The 26,067-nt window shown below is 41.7% G+C and overlaps 1 protein-coding gene across 1 annotated transcript in view; it reads right to left on the bottom strand.

The window, feature by feature from the left end:
• Positions 1-26,067, bottom strand: part of LOC117602717 (neural cell adhesion molecule 2) — a 141,307-nt gene that overhangs the window by 4,031 nt on the left and 111,209 nt on the right. Inside the window, exons 4-13 of the mRNA XM_034321050.2 lie at positions 22,726-22,836; positions 21,561-21,764; positions 7,680-7,831; positions 5,541-5,685; positions 5,113-5,243; positions 4,096-4,255; positions 3,725-4,018; positions 930-1,238; positions 413-739; positions 67-251 (exon numbers count right to left, since the gene is read on the bottom strand). Of these exons, the coding sequence (XP_034176941.1) occupies positions 67-251; positions 413-739; positions 930-1,238; positions 3,725-4,018; positions 4,096-4,255; positions 5,113-5,243; positions 5,541-5,685; positions 7,680-7,831; positions 21,561-21,764; positions 22,726-22,836 (2,018 nt within the window). The remainder of the gene's footprint in view (positions 1-66; positions 252-412; positions 740-929; positions 1,239-3,724; positions 4,019-4,095; positions 4,256-5,112; positions 5,244-5,540; positions 5,686-7,679; positions 7,832-21,560; positions 21,765-22,725; positions 22,837-26,067) is intronic.

Here is a 26,067-nt window from a genome sequence, read left to right as displayed (position 1 = left end):
AGCCGGAAAGGTTAAAGTCGTCTAGGAAGGATAATCATGGAACGCGTTAGGGCAAATTGAACTTACGCTTTTGTGTTTCGTCGCCAGATTCGAGAACTCGTGCAACGGCATACCATTGCGAATGGTGCAATAGCCGACGTAACTTCCGTGACCGGAAGTAACCGTCGAGTGCTCCAGTAAACTTCTCGATGGCGATGTTTCGATCGTCGACACTAGTCGTCTCTTTCTCAAATACTCGGATGGCTCGTCGCCTGTATTTAACGTGATTGATATTTCATAATAAAAGGTATAATTTGTTAAAATGCTGCAGGCCTTGGTTTCAAGATAATTGAAAATTTCTCATGATTTATCTGATATTCCGAGGGTGTCGCATTCAATAAGTTGGGAGTATAGAAAGGAAAAAGGTACGAACCAGTGATTTGCTGAGGTATAATATCAGGATTCTTCTCGTCGTTTTCGCTTATCTCACCGCTGCTCTCGAGTTTCCTGAAGGGGCTGCTAGGATGTTTCTCATCCGTGAGCAGACTGCTTCCCTCGCGGAACCTCAGCTCCCGTTGGATTGGAATTGTCTTCGTTTGTTTGCCGTGATCCTCCATCTGAGACTTGCTCTGCTCGTCGACCTGCGTGTGCTGAATCCTAAGCACCACCATCACTATCACCCCGACGATGATCAACGCCGTCGCCACACCGATCATCACGCTCAACATCGGCATTAATCTAATGTTCTGCCTGGGTCTCTCTGCAATTGAACAATCGATACGATTACGGAAACTTCGATTTATGATTCTGATTCAAAATCCTCCTGTCGAACAACTTATTTTCTAAATCTTTCGTCGATCACTGCTTTCAATACCTTATTGTTTTCTTGCATTTCAGAAAGAAATAACGAAAGATAAAAAGAAGGTAGAAATTAAGTGATTAACATTTACCTGACTCGGACGTTAATTGTTTTTCTGGTAGCCTCAAAGTGCCAGCCTGCACCACCATCGCCTCGCTGCGCCCTTTGTCATTGTACGCGTAAATGCACGCCTGATAAAGGGCTCCAGACTCCAGATGGGTGACGCTGAACCGTGGCACCGACGATGTCAGGTTGGCACGCAATTCCTGGCTGTTGCTCTCCCTTACTTCCAGGAGAAACGATTGGGGCAAACCACCGTTGAAACCCTCGGCGCATCGGACAGAAAACGAATTCGTCGACGTGTTCGAGGTGGTGCAATTGTGAACCATATCCGGCCGACCTGGTACAAACAGGTAAGCCCCTCTTATTTTCTTATTTTTCCATGTCGTATCATTCGATGATAAAATTATCAGCATATTCTAGAAAAGTTTTTATTCGTTTCTATACGAGACCATAATTGAAATATCGCGTTCTCATCGGTTTACGATACAAAAATTGTTATCGAGAGACAGGTGGATTTCCCTGGCTCGATAATATTCCGAGTTTCCACGCGATTCTATGCGAAATGAAAATATCGTAGCAAATGGCGAGGAAATCACGACCGTATCGTAAATTCGACAATAACTTTAGACGCGTTTCATCGAATGTGCGCGAAACGGATGGACTTCGTCGTCGAACTTTAAAGCTTCCTTACCGCGACGAGAAAGCTTCCAGCTATTTTTATACTTCCACAATCCTGTTTGTTTAAAAGATACATTTCTGTATCAAAATTTCCTTTGAATTTCCTTAGAAAATATTAAAAATTTATTATTTATCTTTTCTAGAAAATTTGAAAAGTTTCAAAAATTTATTTCTTCTCGAAGTTTAGTTAAGGCGTTATTTGAAAACAGAATGCATTAGAAATGAATATTAATTACAAGTCTCTGCTCTCTTAAATGTAACAATCGTTGATAACGTTAAAAGTTATTTGTCCTCGTTTCGAGAATAGCTTCGCGATTAAGAGACATTCAAAGCTTCAATGGAAGCGAAAGGATAAAGAACAAAGTTCATTACGGCTGGTCTATTAATATAACAGGAAGCCGGTGCATTAAAGATGCTCAATATCGGTAAATGGATCGAAGCAATGGATGGATACGGTGTTCTCTGATGGAGAGTAATTAAAAAAATAATAATAAAAGAGGAGGAGAAAAAAGAATGGTCGATTCACGTGGCTGCAACGTATTCAACAATAATTTCGTTCGAAATATTAGATTAGCAAAGAATAATGCAGCACTTTGTGTATCCGTCTGGAGTTAAAAAAAGAACTTGTTCTTCCTTATTGCAAGGCAAACAACGACCGGATGCTCCTGTTTAAACTTAGTTGTCAGGGCTTCCGGCTATTATGTCTTTGCTTGAAAATCTACCAGCGATATAAATATTTCTCGTTAATAACGTTGAAAAACTTGACAGCTTTCTTTATCCTAGAAAGCTGAATGTTTTTCAAATCTTTATCTGTAAATCTCGTGAAAAGCTTTGATTTAATAATATGGAATATCTTGGAGGTAAAATTCTCTCTACGAAAATGTAGTTTTCTTGGAAATGCTCGAAAAAATTTCATTGAAATCACGAGCACGGAATAAACTTTCGTGCTTATTATCGTACTTTCAGGGCGAATTAATGAATAAAAGTACGTTCTAGTTATGTTTTGAAAAAATGCCATCAAAGGAATATAAATTGATATTCGTAATAAGCAAAGATAATCAATAGATAACTGTAATCAAGCGTCACAATTTTCCATTTGGTTATTTCGCTTTCATTTTTTCGACATCTCCCTTTTAGCGGCGCATTTCCCTCTGAATATCCGCGTTATTAGATTCGGAAATAAAAACGGTGAATCGCTGCACGGCGAAAATACGGGAATAAAAATTTGGCCGGATAAATAGATTCGCGTTTAACGAAGATTCAAGGATTTTTAACCGGGCTATTTTCCCCTTTTTTGGTTATCCAACCGTTGGATCGTTTTGCTGGATCGATGGATACGTTCGTTACTAAAAAAAGAAAAAAAAAGGGCCGTTCGTCCACGTATACACGCGTGCACACAAACGCCGTAACGAACTTTCATTTTAATCCCCGAACTCCTCGATTTCGTGCTGGGGGATTGTCGCTTTTGAAAAGTCAGCATAGCTTGAGCAACGAGGAATTTTTTTTTAATTACGCGTTCTCTTTAGAACGTTTTGTACGTTCGTTTTCAAGCTGTAACTCTCCTTTTTTCACATGCAACGAAAATATACCATGATGAGTTTAAGACGATGAACCACCTGACCTAATTCCACTACTTGAGGGTTGATAATAATTAACGAGTATTTGAATCGCTATCCAGCGATTGAAACTTTAGAAGAATTCACAATATTTGTTATCCGGGAAAGCGACGAGTGGTCTGACAAGTAGAATAGGTCGCTGCCTAGTCAGACGAATAGACCGGGACGGTATCTGATCAGGCAAGTAGTTCAACAGAGTATAATATCAGACCGGTGAAACATCGAAGTGTTTAATCAGCCAAATAGGATATCAACCCTTAGTGTACTCTAACCTTAGAGTATCAACCCTTCTCTATGAATCTCTTAAATGCAATATACCAATTAATTAAAGAAAAATTAAAATTCGATCAAGAAATCAGAGAGAGAAAATGAATCCGTGCGAGGGACGATTTCCTCCCTTCTATCAGCTTTCTGTTTATAATCGATGAAATGAAGAGAACAACGGAAACGTCGCGTTACATTGTCCGAATATTGAGTTTCACGCCGACAGGAATTTCCATGATCGAATTACCACATAAAGATACCTCACCGGCCGGTATGATGTGATAGACGCAGGGCACTTGTTGATGTCCAATTGGATTGGTGGCCCAGCAGAGCAACGTGCCGTAATCCAATTCCGTCATGGGTGTGTACGAAACGATCGAGGATGTGCCGGCCCTGGCGATATGACCGGCAGCCACGTCGATACTCTCGGCGGAATTGTTGAAGGTCCAACGGAATTGAACCTCGGCTGGATTCGCGTCCACTTGGCAGGATATGTTTGCCTTTTCTTGTTTAGCCACCCCGTGCACCTTCGTCTGATTCGGTTTGCACGTGGGCGCGACTGGAATCATCGTTAGAATCGTTCGAATAATTTATATTATATCTTACATTACGGTAGTTACGTCTTTTAACACTTACACATTACGTTTAAATAAAACGGAGAACTTTCTCCGTCCCCTTCTGTGTTGTATCCGACACAGGTGTAATTTCCTGCGCTTTTCCGGTCGACACCTTGCAATACCAGGCTCTGGTTGCTGATTATGATACCCTGTGTGACGTTGTGGTGAAGAGTTTTACCCTGGAACAGAGAATTACCACTAATCATTATTAGATTAGTAATAGTATATTTATTATTTGAAAGTTCAAGTATCTGAGAATATCAACAGAGAAACAAGTTTTCTATCGCGTTAGAATGCAATTCCAAGTATAGGACGTTGTCATTAAATTTCACCGCCCATGGGAAATATCTCCATGCAAATACATGTACGTCTCTCCAGTATATGGAGTCGTTCGAATATACAAGATTCTCACGATATGTGGGGCTTATGAGCGGAGCATGGCGTCCCGGCGCCTAGGCCTCTTTCCTGTGATGGCCGCAAGGTGTCACGCGTGTAACCCCATCCTTTCTCGCAAGTGCTCCATCACGGGCCTTGTCGATATATGTATACAAGATCTGAGAATATAGAACCCAGGAGTCTAGTGAACGGTTCCCGAGACGAAACACCATAATTATTCCGCCGGTATCCTACAGATCAAAGTTATCACGGAACTTTGAATACCCTGCTCGCCGGAAGTTTGTGTGTCCCGTTTTTTTTCTACTAATAGGCTGACGGTCGGATTCTTGCGACTCGCGCGAGACTCGTAAGCGCGCGAACTTTTTGGAAGCCTCGGGTACACCCTCGGAAATGGGCCACTTCCATGAAACTTTTTGATCCCCGGGAAACAGACTTTGTTTAAATTAGTTTCGCGAGATGAAAAGACACGCGGATACTTGTTTGCGTCGGAAATCTAAGAAAGAGAGGCGAACGAAAGCTGTAACGCGAACTGGAAAAGTCTCGATAGAAAAGTGTCGTTATTTTGTTCGAATAAGAAACGCGAGTTTCGGTAACTCTGTGACTTAAGAATGAAAAAGAAATTTCCTAAAGCGTAACTCACCAAGTGTCGCCATTCCACTTTGTAAACCGGAGGTTCGGCGTGAATCAGGCAATCGAAGTAGACATCGGTGCCCTCCCGGATGGCGTTGGGGTTCAACGATGTGCCCAGTTGTATCCGCGTTTCCGGCGTGTCTGCGAACCGAAGGTCGGCCTCGATAAGTTACAGGTTCAACGAAGTAATCGTAACTGACGAAGAACACGGTTCTGCATGTTTGTCAACACCTTTCCCCCGAAATAGGGGCGCCAGGGGTGGGGGGATCCCGGTGTGTTCTTCAGAGGTACCGGGACCTATGGTGGGGGTTTTAGCGGGAAAAATGCCGCACTACCTCCAGCTCCTCCCCAGGAGAGCTGGAGGTGTCTTTGGAAAATTTTCCCCATGTAAAAAAAAAAAGTCTATCACCTCTCGAATTTTATCTTTAATACACTTACACTGTATCTCGAGCATCCAGCCGTCCTCGATCGGCTCGGTTCCCATAATTGGATTTTCAGCTCGACACGACAAGTGTTTGCCAGCATCTGCTTTGGTCGCCATGAAAGATAAGATGCTGGTGGTCGTGTTCCCATCGCTCGACGTCTGCAACAATGTATTATGATAACTTCAGCATCCGTCTCTTCCTCGCGTTCAATTTCGTTTTCATCACGTCAGCTGTCCCCGTTCCTTTTCCAAAATTGCATCCACACGTGGCAGATGCAAAACGTCAATTTGGAAGACAGAAGAGAAACCGAGTTTATTTCTACAACATTGTTTTACAAGGTTCTTTTCTAGTCTCGAACGATAAAGTTGAGGCACCGGGTGTAATGAGGTTTGGTCCGGGCCACGGTAGGCTTAGAAATAGCACGCTATGAGCGTGTTACTCTCCGGAAATGGGTTAGTTTAGAGTTTCCCTTAGTTTAAAGTGTCCATAGACTTTGGTAGTTTCCAACGGATCTGTTTAGTTTTATGGTACACTTTACGACGAGAAACTTGAGAAAATTGACCTGTATCTGTATCACAAGAACAAGGAAGCCTTCCAATTTTCTTCTCCTTCTTACTCTAATTTATCAACTATTATGCGATATATTTGTGTCTCTTTCGTTTAAGTATATCTGGGACCTCGCTCTATATTCTTCAGGGATAGTACGAATAAAAAGGCAGAAATGTTGACGTTGATCAATGCCAGTTTGCTATGAAATTCCTTCGCTGATTCAATTATTTGTTACGTCTGTGTACGAGTGATATTTTGACGAGGAAGAAGAAGAAGTAGACGAAGAACAGTATCCGGTGATTTATCGTTAGGAGAAATTACGAAACTTCACCGCTACTTTTTCCCCCATCATCGTCTTCCATGATAATAGAGCAATATGTTATCATTAACCGCGTTCCCATCGAACCGGTCTTTCATTGGAAATGCTCTTTTCAAAGAGGAAAATTATGTTCTATATTTATCTTTCTCGTTCGATTTTATCAAAGTAAACAGAATATTAATTTCAAGGTTCAATCTAAGATTACTTGAAAATCAAACTAAATGTCCACGTTTACCTGTTATCTCATCGAGACACAAATATTTGAGGGTGAAAATTGAAGAGGAACCAATGGGAAAGCGGCCTTAAAAAAAAAGGAAACGGTTGTCAAGAAGGAAAATGGAGAAAATATAGTTCGAATAACGTTGGCCCCTTTTTTCTCCTTTACTTTTATAAGAAAGTTAAACAAAAGAGGATGGGGCGTAAGAAAAAATACGAGGAGGAAGTATAATCTATAGGACTACGCTGAAGAAAACGAGATCACTTCTTTTTTTCTCTTCATCTTCCTCTTCATGTAATCTTATAGTTTGGGAAGTTTCGTATTTTTCGTTTCGCTTTCGCGCAAACGTATTTACATCCCTTAGAAATATTCTCTATCCAAATCGACGAGCAGTGAAATTAGTAGATAAATTTACAGAACAAAGTGGTTGAATTACGAGAATTCGCAGCAATTGTCTGTGAAATCCTTCCCAGTCGTCAAAGAACCTTCATCTCTAATTAATCGGATTCACCGTATTCTCAAACGGCACGCACTAATTTCCTTAATTACGCAACTGGAGTAGCGTTATCGCGTCGCCGATTCGCTTTGATTTAAATTATTCGTCGTCTAATGGGGCTTTTAACGTGGCCCTCCTCGATAACGATATCCTCTCACGCTATCGCGCAAACTACACAACAGGACACAATACAACGCGTACGGGAACGCCTATTTTACGGCTCCTTTAAGGCTATGATCGCGTTCAAGTAGGATTACAAGTTCTATTGAACGCGCGCCCTGGAGATAGTAAATCGAATCCAGCGCCACCCCTTTTTCACTGCTGACAAATCACATCCAGTATTCGTGCAACGGGAATTTCAAGAGAAAGCGGAATTTCGACAAGATTGCTTTTTTTAAATTCAATTTTCATCCTTTTTATTTATATAATACTACGCGTTGGTTGTAATAGCAGGCGAGATATTTCAGTGATATAAAGGGGGCGGTTTCGATTTACGTTCGGCCAGGGAATAACCAGACGGATTAATGCGCCACCGTACGACCCATATTGTTCTGCGCGAGTCTCTACTTACGCTCTCCTTGGATTCGACTAAACGCTGCTCGTTTCTCCACCATGTAACCGTGGCTGGTGGCCTGGAGCCGGAAGTGGTGCACACCAGCTCGTACCTCTTGCCCGCGGACAACGGCTGGTTCGATCCGATTATCTTCACATCCAAAGGGCTGACTGCAAGTTCGGTCGTTTGCACGGCATTAATTTCGTGTTCGAGAGGAAAATCGTGTGTAAATGTACGCGCGGGATGATGGACGATTTCGGTTTTATCCTACTGAATCGGGAATCAACCCTTTGGCTAACCGCAAATCCAGACATTAACTGCCATTTCGTACTTTACGTTATTTCAGTCGTATCGCCTGGATTTTCCATCTGCTAGCCAAAGAATTAAATAATAATGTATAACTAAGAGCGTTGGTCCGATAAGCTACAGGTATTGTAATAAGCGATTGCATAGAGGTGGAAAAGTGGAACGGAAGGAGAATAGGCCGGGGTATTATCAGACGAGAATAGTGAAACTATTCTCGGTATCTGACTTGCCGAGTAGAACAGAACGATATGTGGATGGGCGAGTAGAATACAGCAACAACGGCTTGGTTTGACAAGTAGAACGAGTCGGTCGATACGCGGACAGGTAGAATAGAATGTTTGAAAAACGAATGTTTCTATCATCTTGTTATATTTACTAGGTCACCAACAGTGTATCGTTGTTGTTTTATTATATGGATAATTATTTGCAATATTGAACATCGATTTTCCTCTTCCCTCGTCGTCCGTTTATTTTTCTTTTTTTCAGCTTCCTACCTCTTCATCATGCTCTACATATCTCGACACGCTTGGATGCAACAAGATAATGCAATAACTCGATTTAAAATTCATCAATCATTCTGCTTAACACTTTTACGTATTTCTCCTGTGAAAGTGTTTCATAAGCTTGTAATTATTTCTCGAGTTAACAGCTGCAGGGGTGAACAGTCCTTTTCTAATGTTTCAATAAATTCTTCGATATTTTATGGTATACTATATTAACGTTCACTCTACTTGAATCAAATTCTTCGAGACAAGAGTACGAAACAAATGACCGACAAGGCTGGTAATTAATCGCCGTTCTATCGCATCTTCACACAGTCGAGCGATAATGTCATGGGGCGAAAATTAAGCACGCCTCCGTCGCTTGTGTTTCTTTTTCCACCCGTTCTTTTCTTTCTTTCCACCCTTCCTCACGCGACATGCACCGTTAGAGGACTGTGTAGTTACCAGTGCGACAAATTGACATTGATAAATTCTCTTTGTTATAAAGCGATACATCATTGCTGCCAGGTCGCAGACTTCGTCCGGCTGGTAAATCGAGTTATTCAGAAAATTGCTCGTCTACTTCCGGCTCGTTTTTCTTGCCCTCCCTCGTTGCAACGTCAAATCTTATTTCGAGATTCTACATTCAGCGAATCGAGAATTTTCCGCTCGATGTATATAAGAGTATACAATTTTAACTATATCCCAACAGTAGCGAAAACAGAAATTGAATTGTCTTCCATTTGCCAAACAGTCACCATGGAAAATACTAATAGGACACTTTGTGGCTTGTTGATGGAATATTCGAATCGATTTTTTTTTATTCAGATTAAACATTGACCGATTGCAGTCGCAGCCCTATCCCGTTTCTGTCAAGATTGCGGAACAGGAATGGATGTTTCTGTCGCTTCCCCTCGCTAAGGATGATGGAGCATCTCTTTAACCATAATTGGCTTCAATCACAAAAGGGGGCGTCTCTGATCTTCCATCATTGTGTATCTCATAAATTTGTAACAGATACCGAGGGATATCAATTTTAATAAATCCTCCTGCTCGACGTACCATGTTTACGTATCGTGCATTCAAATCGTGACGAGATATACAATAAAATTTTCTCATCTAACGTGTCTCAGACATAAAATGAATCTTTTTCTGCATGTCAAAGACTATTTTATTGCATCAGTGATTGCGACTTTCATAACAGTCGCTTCGTTAATTATTTTCCTGTGACAAAAGTATAAAGATAGAAGCACAAAGGTAACTCAAAGCAACGTTTCATAATTACATCCATCTAATTATCTTCATCAATTCGATACGCCTCCCTTGGTATGGTTACTTTCAACAAACACATCAATGGAACGAAGGTTTCCACGAGTATTGAATTTATTTTCACTTGTTAAGTAAACCACGTTACGTTATTGAAATGTTCGTTGCTCGCAATGATATCGCATTTGTGGATGGATAAATAATCGATGATGAAATTTCATCCGGGCGTTGAAACACGCGTTGAAACAACAAGAATCTCGAGCACGAACGACCCTCGAATTGGTAGCGTAAAAAGGGGTTGGGTCAGTGGCGGATGCGGTCAGAGAGCAGCCAATATTTCAAATATTCCATTCCGTAGCCAGTAGCCGCGAGGGAATAGGCCTGCTTCCCTTCTGAGTTGTGGCTTGGGTTAATTTACATGACTTGCATCGGGCTAATTCGAGCGACGCTCGATAGAGCTGGCTAAAGGGGTTAAAACGATGTTTACTTTATTATGTAATCACCGGAAAGCTTCATATTGATGGAGATATGCCGGAAGCTGGCGCGGAACCTGCTCCCATGTTAGGTTTTTGCATATCAAATGGCTGATATTTTTCCAAAGAGAAAATTTTTAATTACCGTAAAATTTCATGGCATACCAATTTGAAGCTTAAAATCTAATAAAAGAAGCTTGAAAACTTATTGGAATAATAGACACGAGTTTTAATCGAATTCGAGCCTCTTGAATCACGTTTCATATTAATCGTAGAATAAGTTCCTCTTCTTTTTCTTCCTCCTTAAGGAGAACTGCGAAAAGAATATCAACGGTGTCGCGGATAAGACGCTGTATTTAATCTTCTTTCGCGACTCGGACGACGTTCCTTCTACGATAAATTAATATCTCCGGGAAAGAACAACTCGAGACTCCATTAAGCAGCCCCGGAAGGACTCTGAAAGTCTTTAGGAAGCTTTGCAACTCCGAAAAAGGGCAATTTCGAATTCTATCAGAGAACGAGGAAAGGGGATTTATGAAGCTTCGTGTAACCCTGTAACTTAGTACTTTTCAATTCATTCGGTCTGAAAATAACGATTTTTACTCTTAAATGTCGCTGCTCTCCCGTATACTCGATTCTTTCTTCTCTTCCCAGGCACGTTTTTGTTTTGCAGAACACTACCTCATTCTTCACTCTGTTACCAACACCGTTTCTTACTTTTGCTTATTGGAAACTCCTTTCTTTTTTCTCTCTGGTCGTCTATCAGAGTTTTTTTCTGAAAAGAATTCGTGAAAAATAGAGACTCTTGGCGCTGGAAACTTTCGTCTGACTTATCCTTTACCTTTACTACTGCCAAACTCTACTTATCAGATTTGTGCCTCCAATTGCACGATTTCAGTTAATGCAGTAGTTTTATTTTCAAAATCATGATCTTCTGTTGGGAGGAAATGTGACGATACAGAAGAATTTTACGAATCGTTCCTCAGAGGAGATGGAGATCGCTCGGTTGGCGTTCTTCGCGCGACAAGAAATATCACAATGCGGAAGAGGTATATGCGGTCTTCCATGTAGATCTTCTATCTGTTCGCGTGGAAACGTCCACGGGAGCTGCGAAATCGAGACGTATAACGCCTATTGTTCCCGTGGAACGTGGTGCTAGTGGTCGTTGGGGAGACTGGCGGTATCGTCGACAGAAGCGAGGAAATTTGCTTTACGCAACGGGGCGTATCGTGGTCGCTTCGTGACATTTCGCATTCAACTTTTCCTTTTGTGGTTTCTGCTGCTCTGCACGCCACGGCCGGAAGCTGCGCGAGCGTTTCCTGTCACCCTTCTCGGTCTCGCGTCGTGGCAACGCGTGCACGCAGAAAATCTTCCCCTTTGTCGATCAACCCAACCGACCAGTCCTCCTCGTTGCGAATTTCTGCCTTTTTATGAATTAATATTTCAAACGACCCAGAGGTGAACTTTTTGACATTCCTCTCTTCCGCTCGGTCGTTAAAAATTATTACAAGGAATTTTTAAGATTTTTAGAAGACGATCAGATAGATAGGTCATTTTGATGCGTTTAGCAGATAGAAAGTTGGAGCATAATTTATCTTTTGTGTTCTGAGTAAAAAATAATATTTTTATCCTGTTTAATAATTGTTATTGCGGTGATCCATTTTTATAGGGATAAAATGTAGGATTCATGTATAATTAAACCGGAAAGAATTTAATTTAACGTATACAAGCTCTGCTCGTTTGTGCGTAATTGTTCATTTCAGTGGCAGCTGGGTTATGAATTAACTGCGAAAGAACAAACAGGCAAAGAAATTACTTTGCAGAATGTCATTTAAAGCCGAAACAATTTGTTGTTATTTGTATTCGTCAACGTTATAGGTACATCCTTTCATTTCGAATGTTTCACAGTGCTACATTCAAATTTTTATTTTTTCCTCTTCAATAATTTTGATTGACCTCGCATCAAGAGCCATTTAAATTTAATCAGCGTTCCTTTTTTACCATTTTTATTCTCGCGACCAATACCACAGCCACCGTTACGACTCGTCGTCGTGTACTGGCTGCGGTTTGTCCGAGTTACGAGGCCAAAATAAATTTAATCCAGCAATTTCAGCTGCTCGCTAGCTCTCTCGTCGCGTTAACACGAGCGTGCTCGTTGAAATGTAGATACTCTTTGAAACACGAGATTCGTGTGTGCATTGTTGTTATTTAAGTACACGCGCTAAATTCTCGTAACAGAGATCCGTTTTTCATCCTGCGCCATTTCTACAGCGAAATATATCCCCAACTCGTCCTAGCGTTAGCAAATTATTTTCTCATTTTACGAAACGTAAAATATACTGCGAATTCAGTTTTACTGAAAGAAGGTAAATGTTAAAAGCAGGAAAAAGAGGGTAGTTAATTTTTCAAACATTCTTAATTGAAAAGATTGAAAGGGGTGGGTTATGATTTGAAAGGAGCTGTTTGGATGAAATTGGGTTAAAAATCTAAATCCCATAAATTTCAATTCAAATACATGGGGTTGGAACTTCTATATCCAATAAAAGAAATCTTAGAGGGAGGGATGACAGCGGTGTGACAGTGGGGAAGTAGATAAGGTCAACGACTATGAATCCCAAGGGCCACGCTTCCAATTTCCCACCTTCTCTCTTATTTTTCACGACCTCAACAAATATAGCTTATTTTCAAATAAAAAAAATATCAGCCATTAATTATTGCCAAATTTTAACGAGTAATTATAGTAACTATAATAAATTATTATTGTCACAGGGTGAACCCGAAACAAAAGAAAATAATTTTTTCAAAACCAAGCCCAGTGTTGCTTTTCGGTTGCGATAAAAAAGAAAGGTTCCAAACTAATTCAATTCATGCCGAAGATTTCAAAGAGAACGATACACGACCCCTTAGGAAAGTGGACGTTTCTGAAAGATGCGAAGGAAAATTAGTCGCGATGGTCGGGAGGTTGGGTGGTGGCTATCAGGATGCTGTCGATCCAGAGGCCTACAATTGGTCTCTCGTGGGTCGAACGAGCACTTCGATTTAAGTGGTAGCCGCAAGTCGTGTCATGGACCGGAGTTCTCTTCGAGACAAGGGGAAATTGGATGAAAGTCGTCGTGGTTAACGATGTCTGGCAAAGTGGGCAAAGAACGTTTTTCCATGGACGACGCGTTCTTCGTTCTCGCGGAATTGCACGCTAACAGAGACGCTTATTGCGTTTTCACGGAGAAATTCGCGTGGAAGGATATTAGAGCGAACACCGGCCCAAGGTATCTTGGTTTGTCACTGCATTCGGAGAGAATTAGAGGTAGCTTTTAAGAGGAATACTCTGTTCTTGCTGTTTGAAACGATTAGAGAAAATAAGAATTCTTTTCTACATTTTCCTTGAAAAGGAAACTTAACAGCTTTCGACTACGACACGATTGTTTGATTTACATTTACGAACAAATAATTCTCCTCAATTGTATCCCGAAACGGTCGATTTAGTTACTTGAAAGAGATCGAAGTTCGATCGAACTTTTATTCTGTCTTCCACTGAATAGCCAGGTGGCTTGCAAAGGTGAGACCTCGTGGTTCCCGAAGAATCACAATGGGTTCCACGAATGGATTGGCTAGGCGTCTTTGTTGAAAGGAATCCGTTCTTGCCCAGCCAGATAACCGTTTTTCGTCAGGTTTTCTCAGTGTATTGGTCGAATACCTATCTTTTGTACGAAAGGAGATGGAAGGGTTTGAAGAAGGGTCGACAGGAATTACGATAGTTGACAGACAACCCCTTACTTTCTCTATTTATACGTGTTAACACATCGCTATATAGAAAATGTCACTTTTATAAACTGCTGACAGTTAAATTACTTTTTATCGTCGATCACGTAAAGTTATCGTGTTTAACAAACTTTGTCGCATTAACGATCATCGATGCTGGAACGATCGACGATAAACAAGCATCAGGTTTCCATGCAACCAGCTCGCGTTCGTTAATCCGTGATCCAGAGAGGAGGATTTATCACGTACATTATGCAAACATTAGCACAGGATCGAGGGAAAAAATGGAGGCTCATTCGATTGATCCGAGAGCTTGGAAAGCACAGATTTACCTTATCGCGACCGAAGACGTCGTACACTGCGTCATCGAGGATCAAACAGTGTTCCAGTTTTTCCACAAAGTTTTTCCAACGAGAATCCAATGTCCCATAGGAGACTAGCTCGATAATGCATCGATGTATGCGTAGGCTTACGCGAACAGGATTTAAGAGGGGTTAAAAAAGCGTGGCATTATTCGAGCAGGATAGTCTTTCGATTTTCACCCCCCTTATGTCCTCTTTGCCGTGTTTCCAAACTTTCCTCAACGATTTAAATATCCAAAGTTCACGTTCCGTGTCATTGATCACCGATAAGCCGCTTTTAATCGGTCAGCCGATCAATTAAAAACGAAAACATCGGGCAATCGTAGCCAGGGATAATTACCAATTTCGTGGTCCATCGGCTGCAATCGACCATACGAAATTAACGAACTGACCATCCTCTGCAATTTTCCCTTTCAACATTTCTTTCTCCTTTTTTTTTTCCACAAACCTTCGCGAAGGTAGATGCACCGATAGCTTAATCCTACCTTTCACCGAAAGCAGGCGGGTTCTTCTGGTTGTTCGCGAAACGAGACGACTGCTTTTGCTGGTAAAAGTTCGCGAGGGTGAAAAGGGCCGTCGATAGATGTACCGTAGCCCGAGGCTTGCGAAGTATTTTCACCCGTGTATATGAAGGTGTAGGTGAAAATCCCCCGTAGAGAGAGCAGCTTTTTTCGCTGTACAGAGACGCAGCACCGATCCTAGACCTTCTGTCGCCTACGGCCAACGGTTCTTTCGCGTAGATGTTTCCGTGGCCATCACCAGCGGGTCCATAGCCGTGGAAAATTTAGGACAACCTCCGACAGGGAGTGTCTATTCATCGGTTATATTCCAAAACATAGCACGAGATACGTCGAGTCGGATTTTAAACCCATTCGAGACTGGAGCTTTTACTAGGGAAAACATTTCTATCGAAATCACTTTTAATTTCGAACAAGTCTTTCTTCGTTTATTTTATCTCTTTTTATCTCTGATTGCTTTCGGTGCATTGATCAGGGTATTTTCTCTCGTTTCTTCAAACTGTATTAAAAGATACAGTGAATCGACGTTCAGGCAAGAACAAAGGAAACGTTATTTCGTGTCTTTTTCCTTTCGTACAAACGGGAATCGATTTCCCTCTCGTCAACCGTTCGTTTCTGTTGAGGCATGGTAGAATAACGTAAACGTTATGAATAAAACGTCGCTCGGCGAACGGTGTCGTTTTGTATGCAGAATTCGTACGTAAAAGAATACTTAATGCAGCCGCGGAATACTCGTCCTGGAATATTCAGCGTGTTTCGACGCGGTTGTACGCGCCAACCCTCGGGGAAAAACCGCGAAGCAATATTTTTGAGAACTGTTGTATCGCGCTAAAGCAGACGAGGAAACTCCGGTCTGAACGTATAAGTAAAGAAAAAAATGAGAAGGTTCCGAGTATTCCTTGAAATGGCTCGTCGGGTTGCTCGTTATTCCATAGCGTTACTGTTTCTCTTTATATCTTTTTATCCTTCAGGGAATTATTGATCGATAGCGACAAGATATGAAATCTTTAATTGAATAGAAATTTTAAGACAGTCGCGAGTGTTCTCGGTCGAATCACGCAGCAATAGTCTGCTTCTAATTCCAGGATCCGAATTAACCGTGGAAGACACCGAACCCAGCGGAATTAGCATACTCCCAGGTGCTATTCAGAGAGTGACGGCTCGCTAGTAGTACGGAATCGTTAATTCGACACCTTTGGCTGCGGTGGAACACGAACGGTGTCAGGAGTCGGAAGAGCAGGCTGCAACCTTGTCTTCGTCGAGGAACGAGGATGATCGAGAACGTTGAAAGGGACGACGACGCAGACGGGAATATCCCGTGAGATTCGTCGGATTGAATTGCAAAGCGAACGAAAACCAAACCCCCGCGAATGAGGTGCATCGTGGCGAGCCTCGTTATCTGCTCGATCCCTATCTAGTCCACTATTTTTCGCTCACTTATCGATACCGTCCCTTGTAAATTTCATTTCAACGAAACGATCGTCTATCATAATTACCATCGGTAATTATATTTTGTGATAATATAGCACAATTATCCTCTGTTAATATTGCTGTTCACGAAATTTTGAAATGACGCATGTTTGGTCTGAAAATATCGGTCACGAGAATGGTAAACGAGATACACAGGATATGTGAACTAATTCAAAGCACAAAATCGTTTCCATCGAACATAGTTCTCTGATCGTTTCGAACGACACGTAGTGCCGTAGCGGGTCGTTTTAGAGTAAGGCTGCGTCGTCGGTTTTGTGCCCGAAGCAATCGGATGCGCGGCTGCAGCCGGCAAGATTTTCGACGAAACGGGAACGCTAATCGGCCGTGAGAACCATTCCGATCGGGGAGTGCATCGAGCGAGCTCCGAGCGAGAAATGGGAAGAAGGGAGGGTGGTCGTCTCTCTTGAGCCGGGTAATTGATCGGCGGGATTCAATTTCGTTCACGTAATGAAATTCAGCCGAGAAAACGGGACAATTCTCCGCCGTATGATCGCTCTTATTCCATTTTCGTACGTCCCCCTTCAGCCGTACCCGAGGCATTCAGCCGGAGGCTCGTCTCCCTTTGATGAAACGCAACGAAATAAGCACGGATTCGGTGTGCATCTACCGGGCTACAATACCTGTCGATTAATTCGTTTAGAAACGGAGAATCGTCACTGTCAAGATCATTTACTCGAGGCGTTACATTGAAAATTTAATTAAATAATAATTCGATTTTCCATAAATCCACCGTATCATTTCGACGATGTTCAGCGTCTACCATTAAATCTATCTCGAAGCACTTAGCAGAACTGTCGGTAATTAAATAAGACGGTCCCTTACGAAATTCACGGCAAGTCCTTCGGAAAATTCATGCATCGCTCAGCATAGACACGGCGGGATGACGCGGGGAGTCAAAGCGTTAAACAGTTATCGTCGAACGAGTGATTTCTGCGCGCGTACATCCATCATCTAGGCGAATAGTCGCAGTTGGGAAGAACGGAAACTAAGCTGCGACGATTCTCGTAGGAATCGGGGCGAGATGGAGCGTCGGGGAGGCATTTGCATGAGAGGCAGATATTTCAACAGGAAATCCGTGTCGGCGCGGCGTATCTGCGTGCCCGAAAGGCGAATAAGAAAGGCTCTTGGCGCTATTGAAAGGGACGATCCCTTTTATAGTTGGCTACGGACAGTGCCGTGTCACGATACATTCTACGTGAAAAACACCGGAAACGTATTATTAACTCGCCGAGTGGCACACAGTTCCCTTGGAACTCCTCTCTGTACGCGTCTTTTGTGATCACAGCTCCGAGGCGAGCATAAAGCGACTAGATGGCTTATTTTCTTCTCCTTTCTTCCTTCTTCTTCATTTTTTTTTTTTTTTTTTTTTATAGTAACGAGCCACATCAGATGCATTTCAATGAGTTTAATGCTCTTGGATGCTTCCATGCGTGGCAGACGTTTTCTTTGTGCCTTTCTATACCCGGCGACCAGATGATCATTTATGGAAATCGTTTGTAAAGGATTCTTGGATTTAAGCTTAGATCCTTGGAAAATTTAGGAAAATAATTTTGAATAAATATTTTCGAGGTATATTCAACTTTCATTTCGACTTTCCTTCTTTTCGCACAATTGCTTTCGATAGAAATCGGATAATATACCGCGGTCCAGAATTCTTCTTTTTTCATGATACGCATAATTACTCGATAATCCAACTTTATCGGGAGTAATTAGCGCTCGCGTGTTACGCTGGAATTTACTTAGTAATTTCAGAGTTGCAACTGAACAGGTTCGTGCGAAATCATTTCTTACACAATGTTATCGCGGTATCTCACGAATTCAAATGTCATCGTCATTATTCGACAAAGTAGAATTTCTATTTCTATTTTAATGAGTGCTTTCGAATCAATTATCCTACTATAATTACGCTTCGCCTGGCGATGCTCATTTAAAATTTTCTGGAGTGCGGCTCAATTATCCTCGTAATCGAATACCTTCTCGTTAAAGATATTCGCATAAATCCGAGGAATCGCCGGGAAACGAGGAGCGATTAGATCGTACGGAGGTTGGAAAACTCTGAAATAAAACCTGGTCCGTTCTAGATGGCGATTCGTCGCGGTGGCAAAGTAATAATGCGTTTTATCGGTCACGTTATGGTAATTTAATGACGTAGCAAGCACGTTCCAGCGCGAAACTTTCCCGAGGAATAGTTATCGTTCACCTTCTTATCTGACCACGAAAATTTCATTCTTTTTTTTCTCCCCCCTTTTACGTTGGATAAATTTCGACTTATCTAGAGCATGCGTTCCTATCGATGTAACGATTTAACCAGGGTACACCGACGAGAATGAAAGTTGGTAAAAGTTTTTTACGATTGAACGCGATTAACTGGTCGCCAAAGACGCTGAAACGGCTCGTTTAAATAAACGGTCAGCCGAATTTTATCGTCCTCTTAGCGTTATCCATTACGCGAGATAATTCCAGGACGAATAGCCGAGCGGAGGTAATAAAAGAAATTAATATATGATCGCATTAGTGTTATTAACTCGGAACGATATTGCCCGGGAACTTCCGTTACTCTTGAGGGTATAAACCAGCGGGGACTCGTCAGATATTACAGTCAGCCTCGTTAGAGATCCTTCATGATGTACTGCCACTAACATCAATGCTAATCCTCGCGGAATATCTTCACCGGAGCGATGTAACTTTTGATGATATTGCTTGACGAAATCGGGTGATAAATTTCGAAGCTACTGAAAGATGATTGCAGGTCTTAGGGTTTGATTTATGGGAAAACTAAGCACCGGTGATGTGATTTGGTAAATTTGATGATTCTGCACTGAGTGGCTTATCTAGAATTTCTTTATTCCAGTATGAATTTCAAACAAACGCTAATGATTGAACGATATGCTCTCTGAAGATGTAATAAAGCAAACTGAGGAGAAGCAAGTCTGGCCAGGGTCTAGATAAAGTTATTATCCCTATTGCCAGTGTAGCAAGCCAAGAGCGAAAGGAACGAACAGGAAGCTCGTAAAAAGCTGGCGAATAGGGGTAAGTTACATGAGCGACGGTGGTACGAGCGTAAGGAACGATATTCCCCGAGGACCAAGGCATCCGGTTGCATAAACTCACCCGGAGACAATGCGAAATGTTTACCTGACGTTAACCTCGCCACTTCTGGGAATAACTGTTCACTTGAATTATTTCAAAACTACTCGACTCCCGACGTAGCATTTTTCGAATCGTCAATCAGAGGGATTAGGTATTCACTTCCGGGACGTTTATAGTGTGCTCTGGATTTACTGGGTCCAAAGTGAATTGGGAAGTGTTTTATATGTTGTTTCTTAGGGTTCGTTCGGGTCAACGGGATTTTCGTAGGAATTGGAATAAAAGCGAAACTGTTATAGGGGTGATTTTCTCTTCCTAGCTAAAAAATACAATTTTCCAATTTTCTTTGATTTTAAATTGAAATTGAAATTGCAATTTTGTAGAATAGAGAGCAGAGAGTGTACAATCGAGAATTAATTACCAAATTTACCAGGAGATTGACGAACTTTCGAATAACTAACCACTCGCGAATGCAATTCCTCGTGCAGCAGCAACAATGCTGACAATTATTGCTAACAAGATTTCCTGCTTCTATCGATAATCGAGAGAGTTCTATGTTTAACAAGTGACTAGATCCAGCTTCTGTTTGAACGTAGTTGTACAAGATCGTCGAACAATTTGGTTGAATGCTGAAGTTTCGCTTGGATCGTCTCGTTTCCCGATTCTACACTTCTTACGAAAAGTTTGCCCCTTACAGGTGAACGCTATGACGTCGTTTGCTCGAATAGTTGACCCTACAAACGACACGTATTCAAACCGATTGGTCTGATATGAAGATTCATAAGCTCCCAGTTCACTGTTCTACATTATTAACCGTTCGAGGGAAATCAATTCAAGTTAGCTTCATTAACACTATTTCAATTAAAGTTACATGTATCAAAATGAATTTTTTCAAAGAAGGAAATATCTCCTTTTTAAAAATATGTCACATTCAGGATATATATATATATAATCATTGAGTATCAATATGTCTCTTATAAATATCCCTTGGCAATACGAAAGACGTAAACGGTACATCAGTTCTCGCTTTGTTTCCAAGAGGGTGAAAATAAGAAAGTCAGCTGGATTGACCGTAAGGGGATGGTCACTTCCTGATCCGTGTTATCGGGAATATTTTAAATCATCGTGTAGATAATCGAAATCCTTTCCACCAGGGGAACAGAAACGACCCCGTGGACGTTATTCATCCTGTAATGGCCACACTGCTGGCCTTTTCCTCCATTTCTTTCACGCATCGTGGCTGGAAAATGGTTCTGTCCTTGTACAGAGTATAAAGGAATCCCTAGGGATGGATCCCTAGCTTTCTTCCTTGCGTACTTCCTTTCAGAAACAGGATCTTATTCTTCATCTTGATTTCACCCCGACGTATATGATATTTATTCTTCTCTATTTTATTACTCTTTTTTCGTCGAGTAGATCTTAATAAATTGTATCCAAAAATTTCATATAATCCGACCGAGTTTAGAAAGTAATTTCAGAATGTTTATATTTCACTCGTGTTATTTATTGCCTTGACGGAAATCAATCGGTATTGTTTAGACGAGAATTCGATCGAAGTCGATCTAAACTTCGTTGCTCAGCGAGTGGAAACTTCATCTCTGCCCGCGATGGTAAGGTATTTTATTCCGAACATTGAAACAGCTCGAGAAAAATGGCCATTGGCTTTTCTATTATACCGATAAACATCTCTCACATCGATGGCTTGCCAATGGTAAAAAGTTATCGTGAAGACTCACAGGTCAATTGATCTGAGTATCGATCAAATATAAAATAGACAAAGTGCAAAGATTATAATTAAGTAAATAATTTTTTTTTCCATTTATAACGCATTAAGTACTCTTTTGTATTTTTTATGCTTTTTTAACAGTTCGTTAACTTTGTAATATAATAAAACAAACATCGTTCTTCTGTTTTTTTTTTTTTTTTTTTTTTTTTAATTCTTTTTTAAATTTTAATTACTCGACGGCGTTTCGGCAATTTCATTCGTTGTGCAATTTCGAAACATTTATCGTTTCGATTGATGTTAAATGAAGGCGAGAAAAAAATAGAGGCAAGGGTAGGAACGAACAGTATTGGACAAAAGCAAGAGCAGTGATCGGAACCCGGGGGGAAACTTGTTTTTGTTTCGTTGTCATTGCATGCACATGATACTTACAATTCATGTCCACCTGAACGGACGAGGAGAGCGGAATCGACCTATTGTTATTCGTCGCGTTGCAGGTCAACACCGAACGGACATCGTCCCGTCCTAAATTTTTTATAACGAGCTCGCTGCGCGTCACACCGTTTCTCACTGTTATGGTTTTGTTGGTGACAAGCTTGTCGTCGCGATGCCAGGACACTGTGGGTGCTGGTTTACCTGTGAAAACCAATTCAATTTCATCAGTATCAATTTTTTCGATCAGTGAATCTTCTGATTGCTAGATTTTTTCCAATATCACTTCTCTTAATTTTACCTGTACACATGTTTTTTAATTGCATTTCGTTTTTTCTTCTCGAGGAGTGAAAATAATAATTATTTCGCGAATAAAAAGCATTTTTAATACATTCAATTCAGAAAAATAGGGACTTAGAAATTTTTTCCTTAAATACCAAGAATCTGTTAATTCGCGCTTCGCCAATTTGGAAGTAAACACCTATTTTTATATTTTTAACCCATTCCGTTCCATTAGTTGGTTATTAAAAAAGCTTTCGATAACATGCACGATATTCCATGTATTTTAACGATTCATAAATCGAATATCGGGTCTGCTTATAGCTCCGCTGAAAATTGCACGATCAAAAACAGTCTCTACGGATGCTCGGAGTTTCATAAAATTCCACTACACCGAGTTCATAAAAATGAACTTATTTTCGCGTACGTCACTCGATTTACCGAAAGTGTGTTAGTTTTACCTGCCAGCTCGTACAGTTTTAATTTCATTCAACGCTACCGTGCGCGGGAATCGAGTGGTTGTTCGGAAAAGAGTAAAAGGTGTATGTTTCGAAGGTGTTTTATGCTGGGGAAAATTAAATAGAAAAGTTCGAAATGCTCTCTACTGTATGAAAAGAGGATCCCTGACGCATTTGGCACGTTGAAAAAGTATTATTATATTCGTAAAGGGGGATGATAGCGGCAGGTCGGTTATAGTCGACGATAGTCAGCCAGGGATCGTTCGCAACCACTATAAACTTAACTGCAAACGAGCCTTTAACGATCCCAGCACCGAAAGCTGGCGTTCGTTTTCGGGAATTGCGTGGGAATGTTTCAACGATCCTCTCTCTCTCTCTCTCTCGAGTGGACCAACGGGAAACACGATGCAAGCTGACACGATACTCACCACCATACACGTCGCAATAGAGCCGCAGAGTGTCACCCTCCATGTACGGGCCCACCATAGAGTTCCGTGCGATCTCCGAATCATCGACGATCACGATTTTGCGCGGTGGAACTGCAACAACAAATAAATCATCCCCTGTGTTTATGCTTCGAGAATATAAATTCAGAAATTCTCCTAGCGAATAGGAAGATAACGCAATCGTCATACGTGTATCAGAGTATCGAGAATGGTCTGAAACACGGGTTGCAGTATCTATCGAGCGCAATACTCTTTTAAGAGTTTCGAGATGACGAGCGGAATCGTTCGGAAGGTTCAAAAATCGTTTCGAGCCGCGAACATAATCGCGCGGAGAGTGCAAAGCTCGCGCCGCGGCGCGTCTCGACGTTGTCGTCGCAAGGCGGAAGCCGTCGTCGTCGTGCTGGTCCGATAACATGAAATTGGTATTGGAAGATCGTGGCTCCGATACTGCGACGGCATTAAATTGGAATCTGAAATCGATACGGTGCATCCTGGTGCTCGATGTCGCTCTCTCAACTCTCTCCTTCGGGTGCACAGAAAACGGAAGAAGCTGCTTGCCCGCTGATACCTGGCCGAAGGGTAATTGAAAAATTACCCTCGTCAAAGACGACCTTTCGGCGCATAAAGTCCACGGTATGCTTTCTACGCGATCTCCCGACACCGCTTGCTCCGAGAAGACGTTCGCGTGATCCTGAGAAATGGCCCCGGAGAAGACGCCATTCGTCGGCATTAGCCTTTGTCGCGTTTGATACGCCATAGTCCGTCTTGTAATACATTATACATATTATGCGGATCAAATGTGTTCCCACAGAAAATATGATACTTCTGCTTTCAAAATGACTTCTCATATAACAAATCACAAGAAATGCTTATACCAGAGTACTGTTAGTTATTTAAACATTTGCGTTGGTGGTTAAAGTACTATCGAAATTGATCTTCTCACCTTCCATCTATATGCAAGGGTAGTTTCAATTAGAAGGAGCTTTGAGTAATGACTCCTTTGGAGCGAAGGATAAGCCTGCTCACGTGCCTAAGGATATTGCATTTCCGTTTCTTCGGTTAGTTACCTCTCGTAGAATGACTCTACGAAACCGGACGAGCTATCCTGCGGAGTGCAAGTAACATTAGAGGATCGATTAACTGTCCCTTGTAACTTAAACCTATTTGAACTGTATCGGCGGTGTTCCGATGGCAATCGTGGTACACCCAGCAAACCAATATTTGATTGTTTGACCTCGGTCGAAGAGTATGTTAGACGTCATTGATATTCTGTTTATGAAATCTCCTTCCTGTTCTCCGGATCTGCATAATTTGCCAAGATGATTTCCAATTCCGTTGTATATCTTGCAATCTGGACACTGCGACCACTTTCGCTTCAATTTTCATTAGACAAAATTACAGAACACTGCAGGGTGATTTCATCCCTTAAATTTTCTAAGATAACCAGCTAACAAAATTTGCCTAAAATTTGGTATTTTCTCAAGACCAGTTCAGGAAACGGTAAATGTACTATTCATAAATCCACAGCGAATGAGCAGCATTTCCAGTTCCGGTTTCTCCTTTAGAAGCGAGCCGGGATATCCCGAAAACAGAGCTGACTCAGACAGCTCGTCCAGTTTCCTCGTCGCGTCTGTCGTGCCGCCGTTTCACCCCGAACATCTCATTACAATAATTGCTTCGGCAGTTTCCTCTCTGCCCGCTCGGTACTCGCGCGAATCACGTATCCACCTTTCGCGGCTAGTTCGAGCGGAATTGAAGCCGATACTCCTGGCCATAGAGGAAAAATTGCACCGCGCGAATAGCCAGCCGGATGCTGCACGACGATATTTGCCTGTTCGCTTATGTACACGCGCTCTTCGGTACACGCCACGCTCTTTGGATGACTCGGTTGCGCGTATACGTGGCACGGATCTACGTATATACACGCCCTCTGTAATCCGAAGGGTTAGCAAAACTACGAGCCGGTTGAAACGCGTTCGACGTGCTGCTTTCACCTTCCTTTCTCTTCTTTTTTGTTCTTTTGCTTATTTGTATTTTCCTTCGCATCGACGATGTATACCGAATGCGGCGTACATCGGTTGCATTCGGTTCCATTCAAATGCTGGATCGAGGGAACAGGTAGGATTTCAAAGAAGGTGAAGGGTTGAAAGGGTTCGTTGTAGATTCTATGCATAGATTATGAGATTAGAGATCGAATGTTTTGCTTTGTAGCAAGGGGAATAGTTGGTAGGTAGTATAGGTAGCTGTCGAGTCAGACAAGTAGAATAGATATCCTGCATGGTCAGACAAGTGGAATACGTATCCTGGATGGTCAGACAAGTAGAATAGCTAACCGCAGAGTCAGGCAAGTAGTATAGGCACTTGTGGAGTAGTACCTGTATTCTGCTTGGTCAGGCAAGTAGAATAGATATCCTGCATGGTCAGACAAGTGAAATAGGTATCTGTAGAGTCAGACAAGTGGAATACGTATCCTGGATGGTTAGACAAGTAGAATGGGTAACTGCAGAGTCAGGCAGAGTCAGACAAGTAGTACATGTATTCTGCTTGGTCAGATAAGTAGTATAGGTTTCCTGCATGGTAAAAAGAGCAATATGGCTGTTCTCCATTATCAGATCAGCAAAATTATGAACAGCACAGTAAAATAAATAATGCGGAGACATTAATTGTCCGATTGAAGTGATATAGGAGTATAAATGGTCAGACAATTCCACTTCCATAATATTCCCCCTGTGTAAAGTATTCCACATTGAAACGTTAAACAAATACAACACATTAAGGGTAACAATGATAAACGTTGCACTCTGACCGTTATCCTTTTATTCGTCTATTTTCAGCATACACGTACCCCGTAAGGCATTTCTCATCCCGCAATACCATCATCGGTGCCAATAATTTATACCAACAGTTGGAGACATCGTGTAACGATATCGTAGGTCGGAAAATATTTCCCTTCGACTATCAGGACATTTATTACCGTCGATGTAAAAGTGCTCCTTACACATTTCTAGCGGAAAAGAAGATCGATACCCGTCGATGTATCGAGCTGGCTCCGGTTCCAGCGTGTATGAATTTCCAAAGAGAGTCAATTCATCGGTTCCAGATTTTCGCCGATGACGCGTCGATGAATACTACGATCCAATCCGTTTCCAGCCTCGAGTTTCGATTCCAAAGCAGTGTGTCCCACTTTCCAACAACGTTTCTCATTTATTTCGCCCTTTTATTTCTTCGCGTCGTTCGTTTATTTAGCCGAGAGAGACCCGTTCGTTAATTTCAACGGTGAAAGATTCCCTGCCTGAAACCGATACACTTTCCTTCACGTGGCAG

Source organism: Osmia lignaria, chromosome 12 (assembly GCF_051020975.1).
Source record: "Osmia lignaria lignaria isolate PbOS001 chromosome 12, iyOsmLign1, whole genome shotgun sequence".
NCBI lineage: Eukaryota > Metazoa > Arthropoda > Insecta > Hymenoptera > Megachilidae > Osmia > Osmia lignaria.
The sequence above is the reverse complement of the archived record's forward strand: the minus strand, read 5'-3'. Positions and strand labels throughout refer to the sequence as shown.